The sequence below is a fragment of the Aethalodelphis obliquidens genome, unplaced genomic scaffold (assembly GCF_003676395.1).
Source record: "Aethalodelphis obliquidens isolate GAN/ISIS:26980383/991018 unplaced genomic scaffold, ASM367639v1 scaffold5, whole genome shotgun sequence".
NCBI lineage: Eukaryota > Metazoa > Chordata > Mammalia > Artiodactyla > Delphinidae > Aethalodelphis > Aethalodelphis obliquidens.
The window spans coordinates 17,442,943-17,465,083 of NW_020837949.1; the positions used below are offsets into that span (position 1 = coordinate 17,442,943).

General features: G+C 35.7%; 1 protein-coding gene across 11 annotated transcripts in view; it reads left to right on the top strand.

The window, feature by feature from the left end:
• The window catches only part of CNOT4 (CCR4-NOT transcription complex subunit 4), a 141,535-nt gene that overhangs the window by 39,376 nt on the left and 80,018 nt on the right, over positions 1-22,141 (top strand). For all 11 annotated transcript variants that reach the window (XR_003431874.1, XR_003431875.1, XM_027101812.1 and 8 more), the window contains one exon: positions 21,537-21,802. Coding sequence is in view for 9 of the 11 variants with exons in the window: in XM_027101812.1 (XP_026957613.1) it covers positions 21,629-21,802 (174 nt within the window). In the remaining 2 variants the exon portion in view is untranslated. The remainder of the gene's footprint in view (positions 1-21,536; positions 21,803-22,141) is intronic.

The window sequence follows — 22,141 nt, forward strand, 5'->3', positions numbered from 1 at the left end:
TGTGGCACTTGGGCTCAGTAGTTGTGGCTCGCAGGCTCTAGAGCGCAGGCTCAGTAGTTGTGGGGCACGGGCTTAGTTGCTCTGCGGCACGTGGGAATCTTCCCAGACCAGGGCTCGAACTCATGTCCCCTGCATTGGCAGGCGATTCTTGACCACTGCGCCACCAGGGAAGCCCAAAATATGGCAGTTATAGTTGCTTCATGTCCTCACTAACACTTGGAATTGATTATAGTTATTCTGGTGATTGTGTAGTGATGTCTCAATGTAGTTTTAATTTGCTTTTCTCTGATGACCAGTGGTGGTGAACATATTAAGTGCTTATTGACCATTTGTGTAAATTGTACTGTCTTTTATTATTAATTTGTAGGAGTTCTTTATGTATTTTGGATATGGATTCTTTGTTAGATGTGTTGTGAATGTTTTCTTGCAATATTAGCTTGCCTTTTCACTTCATTATTGGCATCTTTTGATGTGCAGAAGGCTTTAATTTTGATGAAGTCTGTTTTATCAATTAAAAAGTTTATGTTTATTGCCTTTTGTGTGCTGAGAAATCTTTCCCCTGCTCCAAAGTCATGAAGATATTCTCCTAAATATTCCTCTAAAAGCTTTATGTATATTCTCATTTACTTTTTAATTGAATTATTTGTTCCTTTATTTTTTGTAGGGATTTTTCATACAGTTGAGATACGAGTCTTTTGTCAACAATATATATCAATAGCTTGGCACTCAAATTTAAATCTGTGATTCACCTGAAATTAATTATGTATATGATGTTAGGTAGAGGTTCACTTTTTTCCCACATTGATATTCAGTTTCTTCAATATCATATATGGAAAGCACCTATCTTTCTCCATTGAATTTTATTGGTGTCTGTCCAAAAATTAATTATCAAGAATGCCAGCACTGTTTTTACTTACTGTAACTTCACACTGAGTTTTGAAATCTGGTTGTGTAAGTTCTCCAACTTTGTTCTTCTTCAAGGTTGCTTGAGTATTTTAATTCCTTTACATTTCCATGTAAATTTTAGCATCAGCTTGCCAATTTCTGTTTTTAAAAAGTCCATTTGGATTTTGATTTGGATTGCATTGAATATATACATTAATTTGAGGACAATTGATATCTTAAAAATATCATGTCTTCCAATTCATAAACATTGTGTATCTCTCCGTTTATTGAGGTCTTCTTTCATTTTTCTCTGTAGTATTTTGTGATTTAATGTAGATGTATTTCACATCTCTCCGTATATTTATTCCTAAGTAATGTTTTATTTAATTCTATTATAAGTGGTGTTGTGGTTTTACTTTATGTCTCTATTGTATATTACTGGTATTTAGAAATACAAAAGATGTTTGTGTATTCCTTTTGTATCCAGAGGTCTTGCTAAATTCACTTAGTAGTTCAAGTAATTTTTCTATTCCTTTGGATCTTCTACGTATGAAGTTACATCATTTGCAAATAAACAATGGTTTTAGTTTAACAATATTTGTTTGTTTACTTTTCTTGTCTTGCTGTACTGGCTAGGACTTCTAGTAAAATGTTTGAATAGGTAAGTTGAAAGCAGACTGTCTTGACTTGTTTTTGACTTCAGGGAAAGTGTTCGGTGTTTCACCGTTAGGTATGATGTTAGCTGTAGGCTTTTTATAGATACTCTGTCACATTGAGGAAGTTTCCTTTTATTTCTAATTTGCTGAGAATTTTTATCATGAATAGATGTTAAATTTTCTTACTTTTCTACATCTTTTGAGGTGATCATGATTCTTTTTTATTTGGTTAATGTGGTGAATTCCACTGACTTTTTGGTGTGTGTGTGAACTCGTAATGTTTATTTCACAAGTATTGTTTGTAGTTTTTAAATACCTTTTTGTCTTATACTTTATAAGACATTTATAATATACATATGGATGAATAAATGAGGATGAATGTAATGGGTCATTGGAGCCCACTGATAATTCAAGGTTTATATCCAAGCAGCTTTATTCTGATTCCATGTTCATCAAGCAACTTCATCTTCACATGAACTTGCTCACTGAGGCTGTGGGTTGTGCAGGCCAGTCTTCACACCTGGTCTGCTTGACATTATATTCTATTCTTCAGTGTTACTGGCATCCTGGTGTACTCTCCTTGGCAGTTTGTACACTTATCCACTGACTAATTTTTGAATGTTAAATTAATTTTGCATCTCTGGGATAATCACAGTCATGATATATTTCCTTTAATATATTTGCTATATTTTGTTTGTTAAGTTTTAAAGAAATTTTTTTCTTTTGGTCTATGTTCATGAAGATTCTTGTTCAGTAATTTTCTTGTCATGATTTTGTCAGGTTATGATAACAGTGTGCTGCCTCATAAAATGCCTTGGGAAGTGTTTTCCTATTCCACTCTTCTCTAAAAGAGTTTGTCTAAGTTTGGTATTACTTATTTTTAAAATATTTTGAGGATTCACCCATGAAGCCATCTGGGAAGGTTTTAAAATATATATTAAATTACATTAGCCTTTAGAGGACAATCTAGATTTTCTATTTCCTCTTGGGTCCGTTTTATTTATTTATTTATTATTTTTTGGCCATGCCCCGTGGCTTGTGGGATCTTCATTCGCTGACCAGGGATCAAACCTGTGCCCCCTGCAGTGGAAGCGCGGGGTCTTAACCATGGGACTGCCAGGGAAGTCCCTTGGGTCAGTTTTAGAAACTTGCGTTTTTACAGAATCTAGGCATTTCCTTTTATGCTTTTACTTCCTCTTATGGTATCTGTAATAATGTTCCCATTTCATTATGATATTGGTAACACATGTTAGTCTTCTACATTTTGTTTTTAATTTTTCTTTACATATAATAATATTGCTTAATTTTAAATTTTTATATAGCATTGACTACAACTTCTGGAATAATGTTAATAGTAATGATAGCATCCTACCTTATTCCTGATTTTAGTGAGAATCCCTTTAACATTTCATCATTAGAATGTATTGGGGTAGATATCCATTATCACGTTATAGAATAATCTTTTTATTCCTATTAAGAGAGGTCATAAGGACAAGATAGTGAGTTTTATTAAGTGACTTTTTAGTATTTCTTGAGGTGGACAGTTTTTTTGTTTTGACCTTTTGAGGTGATAAATAATTCCCTATTATGAAGTCCTTGCACTGCTGGGAAAACTCTACTTAGTTTAATATTGTTGAATTTGCTAATTTTATACTTAGGATTTTTGTATTTATGTTTTCATGAGAATGATCTGTTGTTTTCTTTACTCAGATTTTGATATTAAGCTTATGATATAGTTCCCTCTTGTCTGTTTTATCCTTTTCTCCTTCCCTCCCCATTTTATTGAACTTCATCCTTCTCTACAATTACACCTACAGAGCACTTTATACTTGTTCCTTACTGTAAGGCTAATTTGCTTATTAGTCTTTGTTTAGGAGACATAATCTTATAAATCTAATTTTGCTACTTGAGCAATTTTTTTTCACCTAGTAGGTTGTAGTCTAGGTTGCTACTCAGAAGCTTCAAGCTAGTTCTTCTCTGATTCTTAGTTTGATGTAGATTTCTGCTTGGTTAATGTATTCTTACACATTTCTGTTGCTTTAAAGCAGAATTTTCTTTTTTAAAAACAATTCTTATTTTGTGCATTAAAGCTTCTAGAAGCATTGTAGGTGTTCCAAACAGTTTACTGTAATTTGCCTCGTCCCGCCAAATTGGTGGATAAGTGCTGAAGTTCTAGCCATTATCAAAAGTTAGACCCTTTCACAGGTTATAAGTGTAGTAACAGAGTTTACAGTTATGTACAGCAGTTTATTATGCATGCATATTATTGATATTACCAGCTTGATTCTTAAACTTTCCCCTTAATAGGTATACTGTGATTTTTACAGTAATTGGAAGGTAATGGTTGCATACTTCTATATAATGACTACAACTCTATTGCAAAAATGATTGGAGGTGGATTGTAACTAAATGGTGACTTAATTTTAATGTTCTATTTTGATTATTTTCTTTTTTATTCCCTCTTTCTCCTTGCATCCCTCACCACTGTTATTCATATAAACTGTTTTCTCTTTAATAAAACCCAGCTGCTTCCTTTGTGATGCTAAACTCAGTAGGCTACCTTTGGCTATTCTCCTTTCTTGTTAAAACATAACTTAGACTCTAATCATTTTTTAATCTCACTTCCATACCTTTACTTTCTTTGCTCTTGCATTTTTCGGTATTCATATTTTATTTTCATTATTACTCCTTTTTGCACCCCCAACAGAATTTCTTCCTTCTATGAAATATGAAACTGTACCCAATTCTAAACTTCTAGATAACTTTCTCACTCTTTGTATTTTTATATACAGATAGGATGAGTTTTTAGAATTTTACTGGGGCCCTCAACATCAGGAACATTTTGTAAACGTTTAGTTAGTGTTGGTTAACATCACTAGGGACAGTTTTACTTAATGCTTCGACATGTATTATTGAGAATGATCTCGGTTTCATTGTAGTTGTCATGTGGTAGGTAAGTATTTCATGTCAGTATTTCTCAGTTACTGTATTTATTTCCTGAATTTTGTCTAATTGGAAAACAAGGCTGTGACCCCGAATTATTTCAAGTTTGTGAAATTTTATAGTTAAGAGTATGAAGATGCAGAAAGAAATTTTTTTTTTTTTTTTTTTTTTTTTGCGGTACGCGGGCCTCTCACTGTTGTGGACTCTCCCGTTGCGGAGCACAGGCTCCGGACGCGCAGGCTCAGCGGCCATGGCTCACGGGCCCAGCTGCTCCGTGGCATATGGGATCTTCCCAGACCAGGGCACGAACCCGCGTCCCCTGCATCGACAGGCGGACTCCCAACCACTGCACCACCAGGGAAGCCCCGATCATGAACTTTTAAAGTATGTGTATAGAGTATACTTATATGTGCAAATTAATTAATTATATTTTATTTTTTGGCCGTGCTGCGCGGCTTGCGAGATCTTAGTTCCCCAACCAGGGATCGTACCCAGGCCCCAGCAGTGAAAGTGTCCTAACCGCTGGACCACCAGTGAATTCCCTTATATGTGCAATTTAAAGATTACTAAAACAAGCACATTGGAAACACAGCCTTTGAGTTGGTTGAATGAGTTTCCATTTCTATGCAGATTTGAAGCCACTTTTTTTTACATAATTCTTTTCTTAGGGGGTAATGATGTGTGTTTTACTATTGTATTGGATCTAATGTCGTGTAACAATGGTCCTTTATTGTTTATAAAATGTTTTATTATTTAAAACATTCCAACACACACATTCTCTTTGAGACTTTCTCCAGAAATACAGTTTGCTTAACATTTTCTGTTTGAAGTAGGAATGAACTAGTTGTACATGTACAGAGGATTCTGAACTATGTACTATTTTTACTTGGCTTTATAGCGTAAAACTGTTACCATTCTGGATTTTACTGTGTCACAATAGAAGCAAGACACATGTCGAGATTAGGGAGGAAGAAAACAAATTGAAACATTGATTTTTGTCTTCTTTTTAAAGGAGAATTATTAGCTATTATTTCTATATCTTAGGCTCCTTAAATACCCTTATTATTAATCTTTTAATTTTATCCTGGGTGGGGTGCATGGTAATGTATCTAGAAGTACATAATACTGACAATTCCGGGAGTATTCATATATAAGCTTGATTCCTGTATTTGTTTGGCATTAATGTTTAAAATTCATTTTTTCCATTTAAAAGCCACTTTTAAACCAGATTATCTCATATCTTTCCTGTCTACTGTACCCTTCTGTGTCTCACCCAGACAAAAAATTGAAAGGATGTACTTCCTTATTAGTCGGTGCATGACATGAAGTGGGAACACCAAAGTGCTGGCAGGATAAAAGAACTTAGGGATGGTTGAATTGGAAATGATCTCATGGTGGAAGAGGAGCATTTGATTGGCACCATGTGATCTGGGATCAGAATTGAGGAGATGGTAGAATCTAGATTTGGGTAAAGAAAAGGTCACACTTAACCATGCTAATAAACATTATTATTTGTTTATTTTTTAATTCTGAGAGGATGATCCTGGCCCTTGCACTTCAGTTTAGTATTTCTCCTTGGATTAATTTTTTTCTATCTTATCTGTTACTACTGGTATATTGTAAATTGATATACAGAAGCCTCTCTAAAAGAACTAATTTAATAGGTCCAGAGTGACTTGGAGGGTTTTAAGCTTTTGGTACCTGGATGCATTTGTTTCAGATAGTCTCTGGGTCAGTTCTTAAAAACTCTATAAAATAGGCATACACTTCTACCAGGCACCTTCCCCCAAATAGATCTGTTCTTTTTCCTGAATTGAAAATACGTTGATGTAGGCAACTACTTCTGTTGACAACCTGCCCAAGTATGGCAGAGAACTAATTGGCACATTAATTAGTCTCTGCTTTGATTTTATACAGATTTGATTTTATCTTATTAATAAGACCTTCATCAGGCCTTTAATTTTTTATACTCCTAGCCTTCTTCTGAGAGAGCATTAAGTTAATAGGAAACACATTAATGCTAATTCTCTAATTATACATTTAAAAGTTTTTTCATCTCATCACTTTGTTTCTTTTTATTTGTCAATTGTACCTAGTTTTTAACTAATTTAAAATAGCTTTTCCCATTGTAAATATAAATGTTTATTTTCTAAAAATTGGGAAATAGAAGAAAATAAAAGGAAGAAAAGAAGCTACTTATAACTGCTCTACTAAGTGATAAAAGTCTGCTACTTTGGTATATTTCTTTTGAGTCACTCTTCCATATCTCCCTCCACCTCTCCCAGTTGTGAGAACCTATTATTTGCTATACATTTGCCCGAGGTACAGTGTTGAACACAATAGACGCAATCTTTAAACGGAAAGAATTCAAAGTTTAATGTCCTTAAAGTTATTTTTAAAAATTAATTTGTTGTTATAGAGAAATGCATAAATATAGTCTGTCTTTACAAAAATCATAGACAAGGCTCAAGTTTCCAATCCATCCCATTTTCTTCATTGTTTCATAGGTGTAGCCACTATTACCACCTTGTGTTTAATTTTTTTCTGTGATTTTGCATATAAAATTATATATTTTCCTTGACTTATTATGGGATTATATTCCAGTAAATTGAATATCTTGTCAGTCAAAAGTGCATTTGGTACACCTAAGATGCTGAACATTATAGCATAGCCTAGCCTACCTTAAATGTGCTCAGAACACTTACATTAGCATACAGTTGGGCAAAAACACCTAACAAAACCTTTTTTATAATAAAGTGTTGAATATCTCATGTAATTTATTGAATACTGTACTGAAAGCGAGAAACAGAATGGTTATGTGGGTACAGAATGGTTTAAGTGTATCGGTTGTTTACCCGTCTGATGGTGTGGCTAACAGGGACACGTGGCTGACTGGGAGTTGCGGCTCACTGCCGCTACCCAGCATCACAGGAGAGTTTTGTACTGCTTATCGCTAGCCTGGGATAAGATCAGAATTCAGAATTCGAAGCATGTTTTGTCTTCTCCGAACACACATCGCTTTTGCATAATGATAAAGTTGCAAGTTGAACAGTCATAAGTTGAAGACCATCTGTATGTTTGTATATAAAGAAAACATATGGTTTCTTTTTTAATGTAAAAACTGTCATATAGTACCTGCAATTAGCTTTTTTCATTCAGTATGTTTGTATGTACAGATCTACCTTAGTCTTCTAAATTGCTGTAGTATTTCATTTTGTTGATATGCCATAAATTTGCCATTTCCTATTGATGGACTTCTTTTGTGTGTGTGGCCTCACTGTGGCATGCGGGATCTTAGTTCCCTGACAAGGGATCGAACCCATGCCCCATGCAGTGGAAGCGCGGAGTCCTAACCATTGGACCGCCAGGGAATTCCTTGATGGGCATTTAGATTTCCAGTTTTTTTGCTGTTACAAACAGTGCTGGAACTATTTGTACATGGTGCCTCATTAAAATGTGCACTGGTTTCTCTAAAAAAGATAAAAGGAAGTGCAATTAGTAGATCTTAGAGAATATGTGGTTATCCTTGATATTTTACTATTTGTATTGCTCTTAAAGTTGGATCTTATAGCAGTTTATCTTATATCAGTCCTCTCTCAACTGCCATGTTGTTGTTTAATGTTTTATTTTATCCTTGTTAAATCCAACCAGTTATATTATTTTATACAGAAATAGAATATTCTATAGAAATATGATTCAATTTACATGTATTTTTACTATATTCTTTCCTCACCATCTTCTTTAATCTCTGACTGTTCTTCTGAGATCATTTTCCTTCTTCCTGAAGAATATCTTCACAAATTCCTTTAATGGATGTCTCTTACTGGTAAACTGTCTCTATTTTTGTTTATTTGTTTTAATTTTAATTTAGCCTTATTTTAAAATCAGTTATTTTTATCATGGAAAATTTTAAGCATATATGAAAGTAGACCAAATAGTGTGATGAAACCCAATTATTTCCATCCCTCAGTTTCTGTAGTTATGGACTTTTGCTATTCTCATTTCATCACTTCCCCATTCTGTGCCTCCTTTCCTGCTAAGATATCATACCATGAAGTCTGTAAATACTTTAGAATGTATCTCCTCTAGAAGAGCTTTTTAACAAAATAAACACAATACTACTATCATATTTAACTAACGTCTTCTAATAATCAGTCCATGCGAAAAGCTCGATTATCTCAAAAAATGTTGTTTTATCATTTACTTTCATTCTTAAGGGTTATTGTTTTCAAGGACCACAACTGTAGGTTGACAGTATTTTCTCTCAGAATCTTGAATGTTGTCTTTCCCTTCTGGCTTCACTTGTTGCTATTGAAAAATCTGCTGTAAAGTCTAATTATCATTTCATTGGGTGAAGGGTTCTTTTTAAATGTTTGCTTTTGAAATTCTTGTTGCCTTTAGTGTTCTGCAGTTTTACTGTCTTGTGTCTGGGTGTGGATTTATTGATCTCACTTGGGTATGTTGCGCTTTCTGGGGCAGGGGGTTGTTTTTAACCTTTCTGGGAAAATTGCAGCTATTATCTTTTTCTTTTAAGACTTTGAAAAAAGTAAAAACTGTATATTCAGAAACATAAAACATACACATGTAAAACATGTAGACTTTAATTATATGGCAAACATCTTTGTAACCATTTCCCAGGTCTAAAATAGAATATTTCATTGAAGGTGAGTCAAAGAAGGTGAGCAAAGTCAAATCCCATGCTCTTGGATTGAAAGAATTAATATTGTTAAAATGGCCATACTACCCAAAGCAATCTGCAGATTTAATGTGATCCCTATCAAAAATATCCATGATGTTTTCCACAGAACTAGAACAAATAATCCTAAAATTTACATGCAGCCATAAAAGACTCAGAATTCCCAAAAGCAGGAGGCGTTACCCCCCCAGACTTGGGACAATACTACAAAGCTACAGTAATCAAAACGGTGTGGTATTAGCACAAAAACAGACATGTGGATCAGTGGAACAGAATAGAGAGCCCAGAATAAACCCACACACCTATGGTCAATTAGTCTTTGACAAAGGAGGCAAGAATATACAATGGAAAAAGACAACCTCTTCAACAAGTTGTGTTGGAAAAGTTGGACAGCCACATGTAAATCAATGAAGTTAGAACACACCCTCACACCATACACAAAAATAAACTCAAAATGGCCTAAAGACTTAAATATAAAGCATGACACCATAAAAATCCGAGAAGAAAACATAGGCAAAACATTCTCTGACATAAATCGTACCAATGTTTTCTTAGCTCAGTCTCCCAAGGCAATAGAAGCAAAAGCAAAACTAAACAAATGGGACCTAATCAAACTTACAAGCTTCTGTACAGCAAAAGAAAACATAAACAAAATAAAAAGACAACCTACAGACTGGGAGAAAATGTTTGCAACTGATGCAACTGACAGGGCTTAATTTCCAAAATATAAAAACAGCTCACATATCTCAAAAACAACAACAACAAAACAACCCAATTGAAAAATGGGCACAAGCCCTAAATAGACATTTTTCCAAAGAAGACATACAGATGACCAACAGGCACATGAAAGGATCCTCAACATCGCTAATTATTAGAGAAACGCAAATCAGAACTACAGTGAAGTACCGCCTCACACTGGTCAGAATAGCCATCATTAAAAAGTCTACAAACAACAAGTGTTGGAGAGGGTTTAGAGAAAGGGAATCCTCCTACACAGTTGGTAGTAATGTAAGTTGGTGCAGCCACTATGGAAAACAGTATGGAGGTTCCTCAAGAAACGAAAAATAGAGTTGCCATATGGTCCAGCAGTCCCACTCCTGGGCATATATTTGGACAAAATTATAATTCAAAAAGATACACGCACCCCCTATGTTCACAAAAGCACTATTTACAATAGCCAAGACATGGAAACAACCTAAATGTCCATCAACAGATGAATGGATAAAGAAGGTGTGGTACATATATATACACAATGGAATATACTCAGCCATAACAAAGAATGAAATAATGCCATTTGCAGCAACATGGATGCAGCTAGAGGTTGTCATACGAAGTGAAGTAAGTCAGAAAGAGAAAGACAAATACCATATGACATCACTTGTATGTGGAATCTAAAATATGACACAAATGAGCCCATCTACAAAGCAAATAAACTTGCAGACATAGAGAACAGCCTTGTGGTTGCCGAGGGAGATGGGAGTGGGGGAGGGATGGATTGGGAGTTTGGGATTAGCAGATGCAAACTATTATATATAGAATGGATAAACAACAAGGTCCTTCTGTATAGCACAGGGAACTATATTCAATATCCTGTGATAAACCATAATGGGAAAGAATATAAAAAAGAATGTATACATATGTATAACTGAATCACTTTGCTGTACAGCAGAAACTAACAACATTGTAAATCAACTATACTTGAATTAAAAAAATAGAATATTTCAAGTACTTCAGAACACACACACCCCGCCCCCCACCAAGCATACACACGTCTTCCTGTTCACCTCTTCATAACCCTCTCCCTTTCACCCAGAGGCAATCGCTGTCCTGACTTTTTATCACCTTATGTGCATCTCTAAAAGTTTTCTTTTATCTGTTGAAATTTATATGAGCACAGTTATATTCTACTTCTTGCTTCCTTGTTCAATACTGTACTTCTGGGATTCATCTTTGTTGTGTAGCTATAGTTCTTCATTTTTATACCATTGTTTCTTCAAATATGTTTCTTCTTTTCCTTTTCTCTCCTTCTACTATTCCCATGATGTGTATGTTGACGTGCTTAATGGTGTTTTACATTTCTCTGAAGCTCTGTTCATTTTTCTTCATTTTTCCCCCTCTGTTCTTTGGATTGCTTAATCTCTGTTGATCTATCTTCTCTTTCACCAATTCATTCTTCTGCCAGTCTACATGTACAGGCTTTGAGTGACTTTAATTTCAGTCATTGTACTTATAACTCCAGAATTTCCATTAAAAAAATAGCATCTATCTCTTTATTGAAATTCTCTATTTGATGTGACATTGTCATTATATATTACTTCTTTAATTATGGTTCCCTTTAGTTTTTTGAACATACTTAAAATGGCTCCTTTGAAGTCTTTGTCTGTTAAATCCAACATCTGGTGGCTCTCACAGGCAGTTTCTGTTGCCTGTTTTTTTCCTGGCGTATGGGTTATACTTTCTTGTTTCTTTGCACAGTTGTAATTTCTGGTTGGAAACTGGACATTTTATATAATATTATAGCAACTCTGGGTACTAGTCTCCTCCTACCCTTCCCAGGGTTTGTTATTGTTATTTGCTTATTTGTTTAGTGCCTGGGTGGATTAATTTAGTGAAGTCTGTTTCCCTCTTGCCGTGTTAAGCATCTGTTGGTGTCCCTGGGGTGTGCAGATTTGGGTATGTCCACATGCATCCTGGGATGACAGTGTTTCGGGCAGGGCCCTCTTCCACTGTCTCTTTCATTGACCACACCCAGATGTTAAACTCCGCACTGACTGCTCAACAATGCCCTAGGACATAAATTGCTTCTCAGCCTGATTGAAAAAAAAATTGAGCTCACTTGAAGGCATAGTTCTTGAGGTCAGAGCTTGAAATTTATTCTGACCCCAGGAGGGTTCATCCAGCAGTTAAGAACCTGATTCTCCTTATTCTTTCCTGCAGAGTAGCTGGTTTACAGTTCAGCCTGTGTCTGACTCTCCTCCCAGTTGTCTTTCACTACAGCCTTCGTGGTTTTGAGATTGTGCTTAGGTTTGGACTTCAGACACCATCACAAATGAAGTCAGTTTTTTGGAAAGAGATTCAGAGCTATCTGTTTTAAGACCTGCTTTACCTTCCTGTTAAAATCTGGCTAAGCTCTGGCATTGAGTAGGGGGGCAGTGGTGTACTTTTTTCTCCGTGTGACACTGCCAGTTTAGTAACTGAGCACTCATTGAAGGGGTATACAGTAACCTCAAGTCTCTTGCGTTTCCTGGTGCAGGACCCCAGCTTTATGAAGTAGCGGGTTGGAGGGCAGTCTGGGGTCATAGTATTTTCAACATGCAGCAGCAACATAGGTCCTCTTTCCCATGAGTGGCAGTTGGGTGGAAGAGGGGAGCCTCCATCTATCGGCTGCACTTAACGTGGAACTTTAGCTTCAGCATCGGGTAGCTTTGGGCAGGATGAGAAATGCTAATATCCTGCCCCTCCTAGGAAGATGGTTCTCTGAGTGGTAACCCTGTGTTCTTGGCAGCGCCAGCCTGGAGTGAAGTTTGAGTCTCACTGAACTGAGATGGGGGAGGGAAGGAGAGAGGGAACAGTTTTTAGTCAGATACCACATAGTATTGTTGTTTTTCCTGAGTTTTAGTAGATTTTCTTGAATAAGCATTTCTTCATTTGCCTTATGCTCTTAGCATCATTTCTGGATAGTTTAAATGGTTGGTTTTAAATAGTTTTCAGCAGTTTTGCTGGGGAATGAGCTCATGGAGCTCCTTACACTGTCACGCTGGAAGTGGAACCCAGAGAGATCTTTTGAAAATATAAGTCAAATCCATTGCCATTCCTCTTTCTAAAACTCTCGGGTCCTCTTCATGTATTTTGCAAAGAAAGCCAAAGCTATTCCAATGGCCGATGATGAACCCTTGCCAGTTCCTGGACCTCCACATTGCTCTGACCTTATCTCAAATTGTTCTTCCCTCGCTTATTCTACTCTAACCACTCTGAATTTGCTGTTCTTCAAGCATTTCAGGCAGTTTCCCTTCTTGGGGTCTCCCTACTGATTTTTTCCTTGCCTTGTCTGTTCTCAGTGTATGCATGGCTTACTCAGGTTCCTCTGTTAAATATTACCTTTTCAATGAAATCTACTCCAACTGGCCCATTTAAATTGCAGCCTGACTCTGGTACCTTTTCTCACCTTTTATCATACTTAATTTACTGACTTATTATGATTTTTGTTTAGATTTTGAATTAGAACAGGAAACAAAGGTGGAGATATTTGCCTGTTAGGGTCACTAAAGTATCCCAAAGACCTAGACTAGAATTTGAAACAAGGGCTTAATAACTATTTATTGAATCACTGAGTGAATGAAGGTAAAAACAAACTTTTAGATGGCAAAAACCTTCAGTGGCCAGCCATCTAAGTTTTCTAATAAAGTTAAAACTTTTTACCTAGAGAGAATAATAAGTAATGTTATTGGTATACTGGGTACAATTAGAATAATCAGCTTTCTTGATAAGAGAGCCTAAATGTGCTCTTTTTTTTTTTTTAAACTCTCTCCGCCTTTAAAAGACTAATCATTGTTAAGTTCTGCCTACTATGCTTTTCATGGTAGAGATCTTTACCAAATTGGCTTGAATTAGATATTTTTACTTGAACCATTTTAAATGTGTTTGAAAACTTTTTTATTTAAAGGAAAGTTGTCACAAACCTTTTTTCTTTAAAATTGATTTTTCACAAAATGATCATCTTCAATTTTTTTGTACATTTATATTTTCATAGTGTTAGGTTTTTGAAAATATGTTTGTATGCAGCAGTTGCGTTTCTTTATGGCTTTGATTTAAATGGTTTGTCATCTCTGTTGTCTTTGTACAGCTGATAAATCGGTGGATTTTGTTGAACAACTCTCCCAAATCAACATCACATTGCTCTAACTATGCAAATAACTATGCAAATACTACATGCAAATTAGAAATTACTTTTTTTAGTAGTGTTACATCATAAGAAAATAGAAAAACCTTTGCCTTTTCAGTGAGGTGTTCACAGAAGTCTATTACTATGTCTAATGTGTATTTGCTACATGTAGACTTGTAAAGATTAGCACAGTTTTGTTCAGTGACTCTTACAATATGTGCTTGCACATTTATGGATGAATGAATAGGTACTTCCCTTTCCTTCACTCCCTTTCTTCCTCCATCCCTTCTTTCTTGTTTTCCTTCCATTTGACACATATTTGTTAAGTGTTTGCTATCTGCCAAGAACTCTTCTAGGATTTTTGGATACGCTAACAAGTGAAACAGTCTCTGTCCTCATGGAGGTTGCTTTCTATTGGAAAAACATTTTTTGTCTCCTTCCACCCTTATCTATCTACCCCTTCTCCTGCAAAAGATACTTAGGGGACATGATATATTATGTGAGATGACTTGTATGCTGATTTTTATTTACATCTTAAGAATATAAAGTACAGGGAATTCCCTGGCGGTCCAGCTGTTAGGATTTGGTGCTTTCACTGCCTGGGACCAGGTTCAGTTCCTGGCTGGAGAACTAAGATCCCACAAGCCATGCAGCGGCCAAAAAAAAAAAAAGAATATAAAGTACAAATAAGTTAATAAATAAAGAACAAATTGGTGGGGAGGTAGAAAGCAGCCCCACATAACCGATTTTTTTGTATAACTGCAGCTTAACCTTTTATGAGAGAGACTTTAAATTCTTAGGTAGATTTTTTTTCTATGAGAAAATGTCTAAACGAGATGTTTATTTCTATGAGAAAATAAATACGCTTTCCTGCCTTCCTAACTTGGGTATAGGCAGTCTTAAGTTCCGTTGTAAATGGACATTCATGGTATATGTATATTGGTATTTTGGTATTTAATTTAAAAAGGCGAAGAGGTATTGGTGCTGATATTTAGTCAGTTGACTTACCTTGCTCTTACACTTGCAAACTGTTCATAGCTACTGTTCAATCTGTTTTTGCCTTTGTGTAGTTTATATGAGTAACATGCTTTGTGAAGTATATGCCTAATACAGAAACAGTGAACAACCTGGAGCATTGTTTCCTACTTTTGAAGAGTGTTGTCAACCAAAACTGACATATAACAAATAATTCTTTCCTCCTTTTATTTATTATTCATTCATCAAATACGTGAGTGCTTACTATTTACCCCCAGTCATGTTGTAGCTGCCTGGTATACCATCGTAAATGTGATGCACCAGTTAACTTCTCTCCTGGAGCATCCATTGTATTGAGAATGGACTGATTGTTAAAGAAACAAGAATTTCTAGTTATAAAACATTGGCTAAGTAAAATATAAGCTGTGTGGTATTGTACGTAAATTTATTATAGGTTTTTAAAAAATGTTAGTTTATAGTTATATGTATATATTGAATTTATGGTTTTTATGGAAACTTAAGATGCTATTCTAGTTACCATTCAAAATGTATGTGTGTATATTTCATATCTATAAATAGCTTTTCTCTTATGTGTAATTATAGTGTACATATAATTTGGGGTGTATAATGTATTCAGGAATGTAATTTCTATGTAACTATTCAGTGGAATTGCATCATACACACATTTATCACAAATTCACTGCCACATTGGCAGAAAATTAAAGGATTAATTAAATTAAGCAACCAAGTACTTTTTTCAAAAGTGCTGTTTATTACATATTGCATTTAAGTGTGTATAATTATATTTTCATTTTTAATTTTTATTGTAAAATATTTGTAACGTAAAACTTGTCATTTTAATTTTTTTTTTTTTCTTGTGGTACGCGGGCCTCTCACTGTTGTGGTATCTCCCGTTGCGGAGCACAGGCTCCAGACGCGCAGGCTCAGCGGCCATGGCTCACGGGCCTAGCCGCTCCACGGCATGTGGGATCTTCCCGGACCGGGGCACGAACTCGTGTTCCCTGCATCGGCAGGCGGACTCTCAACCACTGCGCCACCAGGGAAGCCCCCATTTTAAGTATTTTTAAGCGTACAATTCAGTGGCATTAAGTATATTCACAATGTTGTGTAACCATCACCACTTTCTATTTCTAAAATCCTTTTATCATCCCAAACAGAAACTCTGTACTTATTTAACAAAAACTTCCCATTCTCCCTCCCCCTCCCAGCCTCTGTTCTGCTTTCTGTGTCAATGAATTGCCTATTCTAGTTACCTCCTATCAGTGGAATCATACAGTTTTTGTTTTTTGTGACTGGCTTATTTTACTTAACATAATGGGTTTTTTTTGTTTTTGTTTTTTTTATGGTATGCGGGCCTCTCACTGTTGTGGCCTCTCCCGTTGCAGAGCACAGGCTCCGGATGCGCAGGCTCAGTGGCCATGGCTCACGGGCCTAGCCACTCCACGGCATGTGGGATCTTCCCGGACCGGGGCATGAACCCGTGTCCCCTGCATCGGCAGGCGGACTCTCAACCACTGCGCCACCAGGGAAGCCCCTAACATAATGTTTTTAAGGTTCATCCACACTGTACCATGTATCAGAATTTCATTCTTTTTATGGCTAAATAACATTTCATTGTATGTATACACTACATTTTGTTTATCCATTCATCTGTTGATGGACATGTGGGTTGTATTGTGAATAATTCTGATATGAAATTTGTGTACAAGTTCTGTTCAAATCCTTCCTTTCAATTCTTTTGGTATATCCCCCAAAGTGGAATTGCTGGATCAGATGCTAATTCCATGTTTAACTTTTTGAGGAACCACCAAACTGTTTTCCATAGCAGCTGCAGTTCTTGACATTTTATAGTGTTTTTTTTCTTTTCTTTTAATTTTTATTGGAGTTTAGTTGATTTACAATGTGTTAGTTTCAGATGTATAGCAAAGTGAATCTGTTATACCTATACATATATCCATTCTTTTTTAGATGCTTTTCCCATGTAGACCATTACAGAGTAATGAGTAGAGTTTCCTATGCTATACAGTAGTGGCCCTATGTTGTTTTTTTTTTTTAACATCTTTATTGGAGTATAATTGCTTTACAATGTTGTGTTACCTTCTGCTGTATAACAAAGTGAATCAGCTATATGTATACATAGATCCCCATATCCCCTCCCTCTTGAGGCTCCCTCCCACTATAGTGTATTTTATACAAATCTTTTGAACAGGGTCCTAAGTACAAAACCATGTATACAGCACTTTATGAGTGATAAGGAACTTTTGAGCATGATTTTGAGTGTATGATTTTTATTTTGTACACTTACTACATGGGAGGTTTTTGGTGATGCAGGAGCGTTTTTATGTATGTCAGAATTTGTACTGTGTTGTCTGTTTACAATAGCCAGGACATGGAACCAACCTAAATGTCCATCCACAGATGAATGGATAAAGAAGATGTGGCACATATATACAGTGGAATATTACTCAGCCATAAAAAGAAATGAAATTGAGTTATTTGTAGTGAGGTGGATGGACCTAGAGTCTGTCATAGAGAGTGAAATAAGTCAGAAAGAGAAAAACAAATACTGTATGCTAACGCATATATATGGAATCTTAAAAAAAAAAAGGTACTGATAAACCTAGTTGCAGGGCAGGAATAAAGATGTAGACATAGAGAATGGACTTGAGGACATGGGATGGGAGGGGGAAGCTGGGGCGAAGTGAGAGTAGCATCAACATATATACACTACCGAATGTAAAATAGTTGGCTGGTGTGAAGCAGCAGCATAGCACAGGGAGATTGGCTTGGTGCTTTGCGGATGACCTAGAGGGGTGGAATAGGGAGGATGGGAGGGAGGCTCAAGAGGGAGGAGATATGGGGACATGTGTATGCATATGGCTGATTCGCTTTGTTGTGCAACAGAAACTAACACAGTATTGTGAAGCAATTATACTCCAATAAAGATCTATTAAAAAAAAAAATGACCGCTTAGAGTTGAGCCCAAGAAAAGTCTGCCCCAACCAACACATGCTTGCTACCCTGCTCTCTGTCTCTGGCTCACTCTTAACCTGAAGTGGAGGACTGCCCTTCCCCCAGCTCAGTGTGGTCCCCCTGCGCGCCCCCCCTCCATTTCTGGGATTTCTAAGTAATAAATCTTGTAACTTAAAAAAAAGAATTTATATTGTGTTGTGTTATTAGTTGCAGGTGATATAGAGAACAAGAACTTAAATAATGAAGTAGAGATTTCCTGTAGAATTTAAATTTTTGAAAGAGTAATGTCACTTTTACTTTGAGGACATTTGCACTATATACCGAAGAATATGCGACCGAGCCTTCAGTAATCATAACTTCTGTCTTACCATATTGGAAAGGACATGGGCTTTGAAGTTGTCAGTCTTACTTTTGCATTCCTTAACACCCCTCATTTTATTTATTTGTTTGTTTGTTTCTTTTTGAATTTTTATTGGAGTATAGTTGATTTACAGTGTTGTGTTTCTGCTGTACAGCAAAGTGAATCAGTTACTCAGTTATACATATACATATATCCACTCTTTTTTAGATTCTTTTCCCATATAGGTCATTACAGAGTATTGAGTAGAGTTCCCTGTGCTATACAGTAGGTCCTTATTAGTTATCTATTTTATACATAATAGTGTGTATATGTCAATTCCAATCTCCCAATTTATCCCTCTCCCCCTTTCCCCCCCTGGTAACCATAAGATTAAACCCCTCATTTTATATATGAGGAAACTGATAGTGGCAAAACTGGGTCTGCAGACCAGGATTCCTGAATTGTTTATAAATACATATACCATTTTTTTCTTTTTAAGAAACTTATATTTTGAAATAATTATAGGTTCATAAAAAGATATTTCATTTTATTTTTCTTCTAATTATTAACAAAAGTCAGATTTAATTTTCCTAAAAGAGATGAAAATAATTTCTTTTTTTAAGTTTGGCCATTTGAATTTCAAAAATGTTTGTTGTAGCAATACAGATAATACAGATTTTCAAAATAAAATTAGTACCTCCATTTTGTCTTTTGTGATATGGATAACATTTTGGTGTATAACCTTCAATGTGCTTTATTTTCTTCGAGAAACAAATCAAATATATACACATAGAGTTTTTATATTTATGTGGAAGTAGTTATATATTTACGTTAGTCTCCAATTTACTTTTACAAATTAAAAAATCGTATATAATAGACATCTCCTGATTCAACACACATCAACCTTATGGCTATATCATTATTTACTTAATGATTTGCCAGCTGATGGATAGTTAACATTGTTTGCAGTTTTCTACTCTTATGAACAATGCTGCAAAACATATAGCAAAGTACTTGGTGCACATGTGTGAGTATTTATGTAGGATAGAGTCTAAGGTGGTTTAAGGGAGTGGTTAAAAGCACAGATGTGGGGCTAATTCCTGGAATGAATCCAGGCCGCACCACTTAATAGCTGTGCAATTTAAGGCAAGGTACTCTTTGTGCTCCCATTTCCCTTTGTAAAGAGGAACTTAGATCAGTGATAATCTCTGCTTTGCCAGGGGAGACTAACTTTGACAGGCTGGTGGGGGAAAAATGCTACCTCACTGTTTACTAACTAAAGAGGTTGATCATCTTTTCATATGTTGTAATCATTTGTAATTCTTTTGTGAACTACTCATCATATTCTGTTCTCATTTTTTCTTTTGACTTGTTTGCCTTTTAAAAATTGCTTGTAAGATTTCTATATATTCTGGATAGTGACTCTTGTATACAGTGAATATATCCTTTACTCTGTTGCTTGCTTTACTCTGTTGCTTTAATTTGTCTGTTTTTTTTCTTTTCACATTGCTAAGTTGATCATATCTATCTTTTATGAATTTCTGTTTCTGCTTAGGAAGACTTTCTGTATCCCAAGATTTTTAAAAATTCTATTTTCTTCTAACACTTTAATAGTTTATTTCAGTGTATAGCTCTTTAGACAGATCATATGGGATTTGTTTTGATTGCAGTGTGAGATAGCTATATACTGTTTCTTTCTTAAAATGGATAGACCAGGACCCTGTTACTGCTTTTAAATTGGGTCCATCCTCACCATATTGATTTGTTATGTCCCCCCACACCTTTTTAAAATAAATTCATTTATTTATTTTTGGCTGCGTTGGGTCTTCGTTGCTGTGCATGGGCTTTCTCTAGTTGTGATGAGCAGGGGCTACTCTTCATTGCGGTGCGTGGCCTTCTCATTGCAGTGGCTTCGCTTGTTGCAGAGCACAGGCTCTAGGCGCATAGGCTTCAGTAGTTGTGGCTCGCGGGCTCATTAGTTGTGGCTCACGGGCTCTAGAGCGCAGGCTCAGTAGCTGTGGCACACAGGCTTGGTTGCGGCATGTGAATCTTCTCAGACCAGGGCTCTAACCCATGTCCCCTGCATCGGCAGGTGGATTCTTAACCACTGCGCCACCAGGGAAGCCCTTGTTATGTCCCTTTTATCAAATATTAAAATCTCATTAATTCATTGTTCTGTTTATAGATTCTCTATTTAGTTTCTTTGATCTTTTGTCTGTTTTTGTACCAATATCAAATTATTTGTTAATGTAGCTTTGTAGTACAGTTCAGTATCTGATAGTGCAGATCCCCACATTTCTTCCACAAAAGTTTCAAAGCATGTCTCATGCATTTACTCTTTCATGTAAACTTTAGAATTAGTTTGTCAAATTATGTAAACAAACAAAATATCTCCGTTATTTTGACATAGCGTTTTAATTTAACAGTGACTTTAGCCTGAAAATTTTCAATTCTCCATAATCTAAAAAGATAAATTATTTAATTTTTAAAAAGACTTTGAGGCATGGATGTCTATTTGTTCTCTTCCCCCTTTCTGTAGGCTTTTTGTAGCATTTCTATAATAAAAAGGAATATTTTAATTTTGTTTAATACGTGTGTATTTTCCCAGAAGTGAACTTTTCATTGGCATATTAATACATATTTAATTGTAAACAATTAGGTTCTATGGCATATTTTTTTCAAGTCTTATGTTTTCTGTGGTAATGGTTTGATATTAACATGTAATTACAGGTAACTGAAACTGCTCTTTTTCATTAGTTTTATTTTGTAAACTAGGACACACTTTAGACTACTATAATACTCTTTTAGTTATGTGGCAGTATTACTACTAGCTTTTAGGTGAAAGATAAGACAGTGTAGAGTATGTTTTAAGGTGAAGATGTTTCTGCATAGTATTTATTCCCCTAAAATATGCTATGATTAGTACTGGTTAGTATTAAATGTTTTAGCTAAAAAAAGGAAGTTCTTTTGTGTTTCTGTTGAATCAAAAAATTTAACAACCTCACGCCTTTTATCTTGACATGAAGAATATACAGAATTCCATCTTCTGAGATAGCAAAAATTGATCTAATATTTTTCAAATTTTTTATGCAATTTGATTCTTGATCATTGAATATGCCATATTTTTTCAGTAGTAAGCAGTATATTTTGTTTTTTCTTATGCAGGTCTTCGAAGTTCTACAGTTTAGTTCCTAGCGCTGAACCTCCTTCTCCCTTAAATTATTATAAACTTTTGCTGCTGTTTAATAAACGTGAAGATGTCTCGCAGTCCTGATGTGAAGGAAGACCCTGTGGAATGTCCTCTTTGCATGGAGCCCTTGGAGATAGATGATATCAACTTTTTCCCTTGCACCTGTGGCTACCAGATTTGCCGATTTTGTTGGCATCGAATTCGCACTGATGAAAATGGGCTTTGTCCTGCATGCAGAAAGGTAAATACTCCAAAATAACTTTGTGTTTAGTTTTTTTCCCCATGCCTATGAGTAAGTAGATTTAAAAGAATCTACAAACCTCAGATGAGATAATGTGTAGCATTGTATTTTTAAGATTTAATGAAGTGGAAAGAACACTGCCCTGGGAGTCAGAGTCTCGCCTTTATTGTTAACTAAGTATATGACCTTGGTGAAGCCACATAACCTCTCTGGTTGGCCTTAGTTTTCTTATCTGAGGAGATTGACAAGGTTGGTGGTGCTGGCTGTTTAATAGGATTAGGAGTAGAGAGAGGCAGTAGATTTAGATAGGATGGTGTGAAATTGGAAAAGCACAATCAG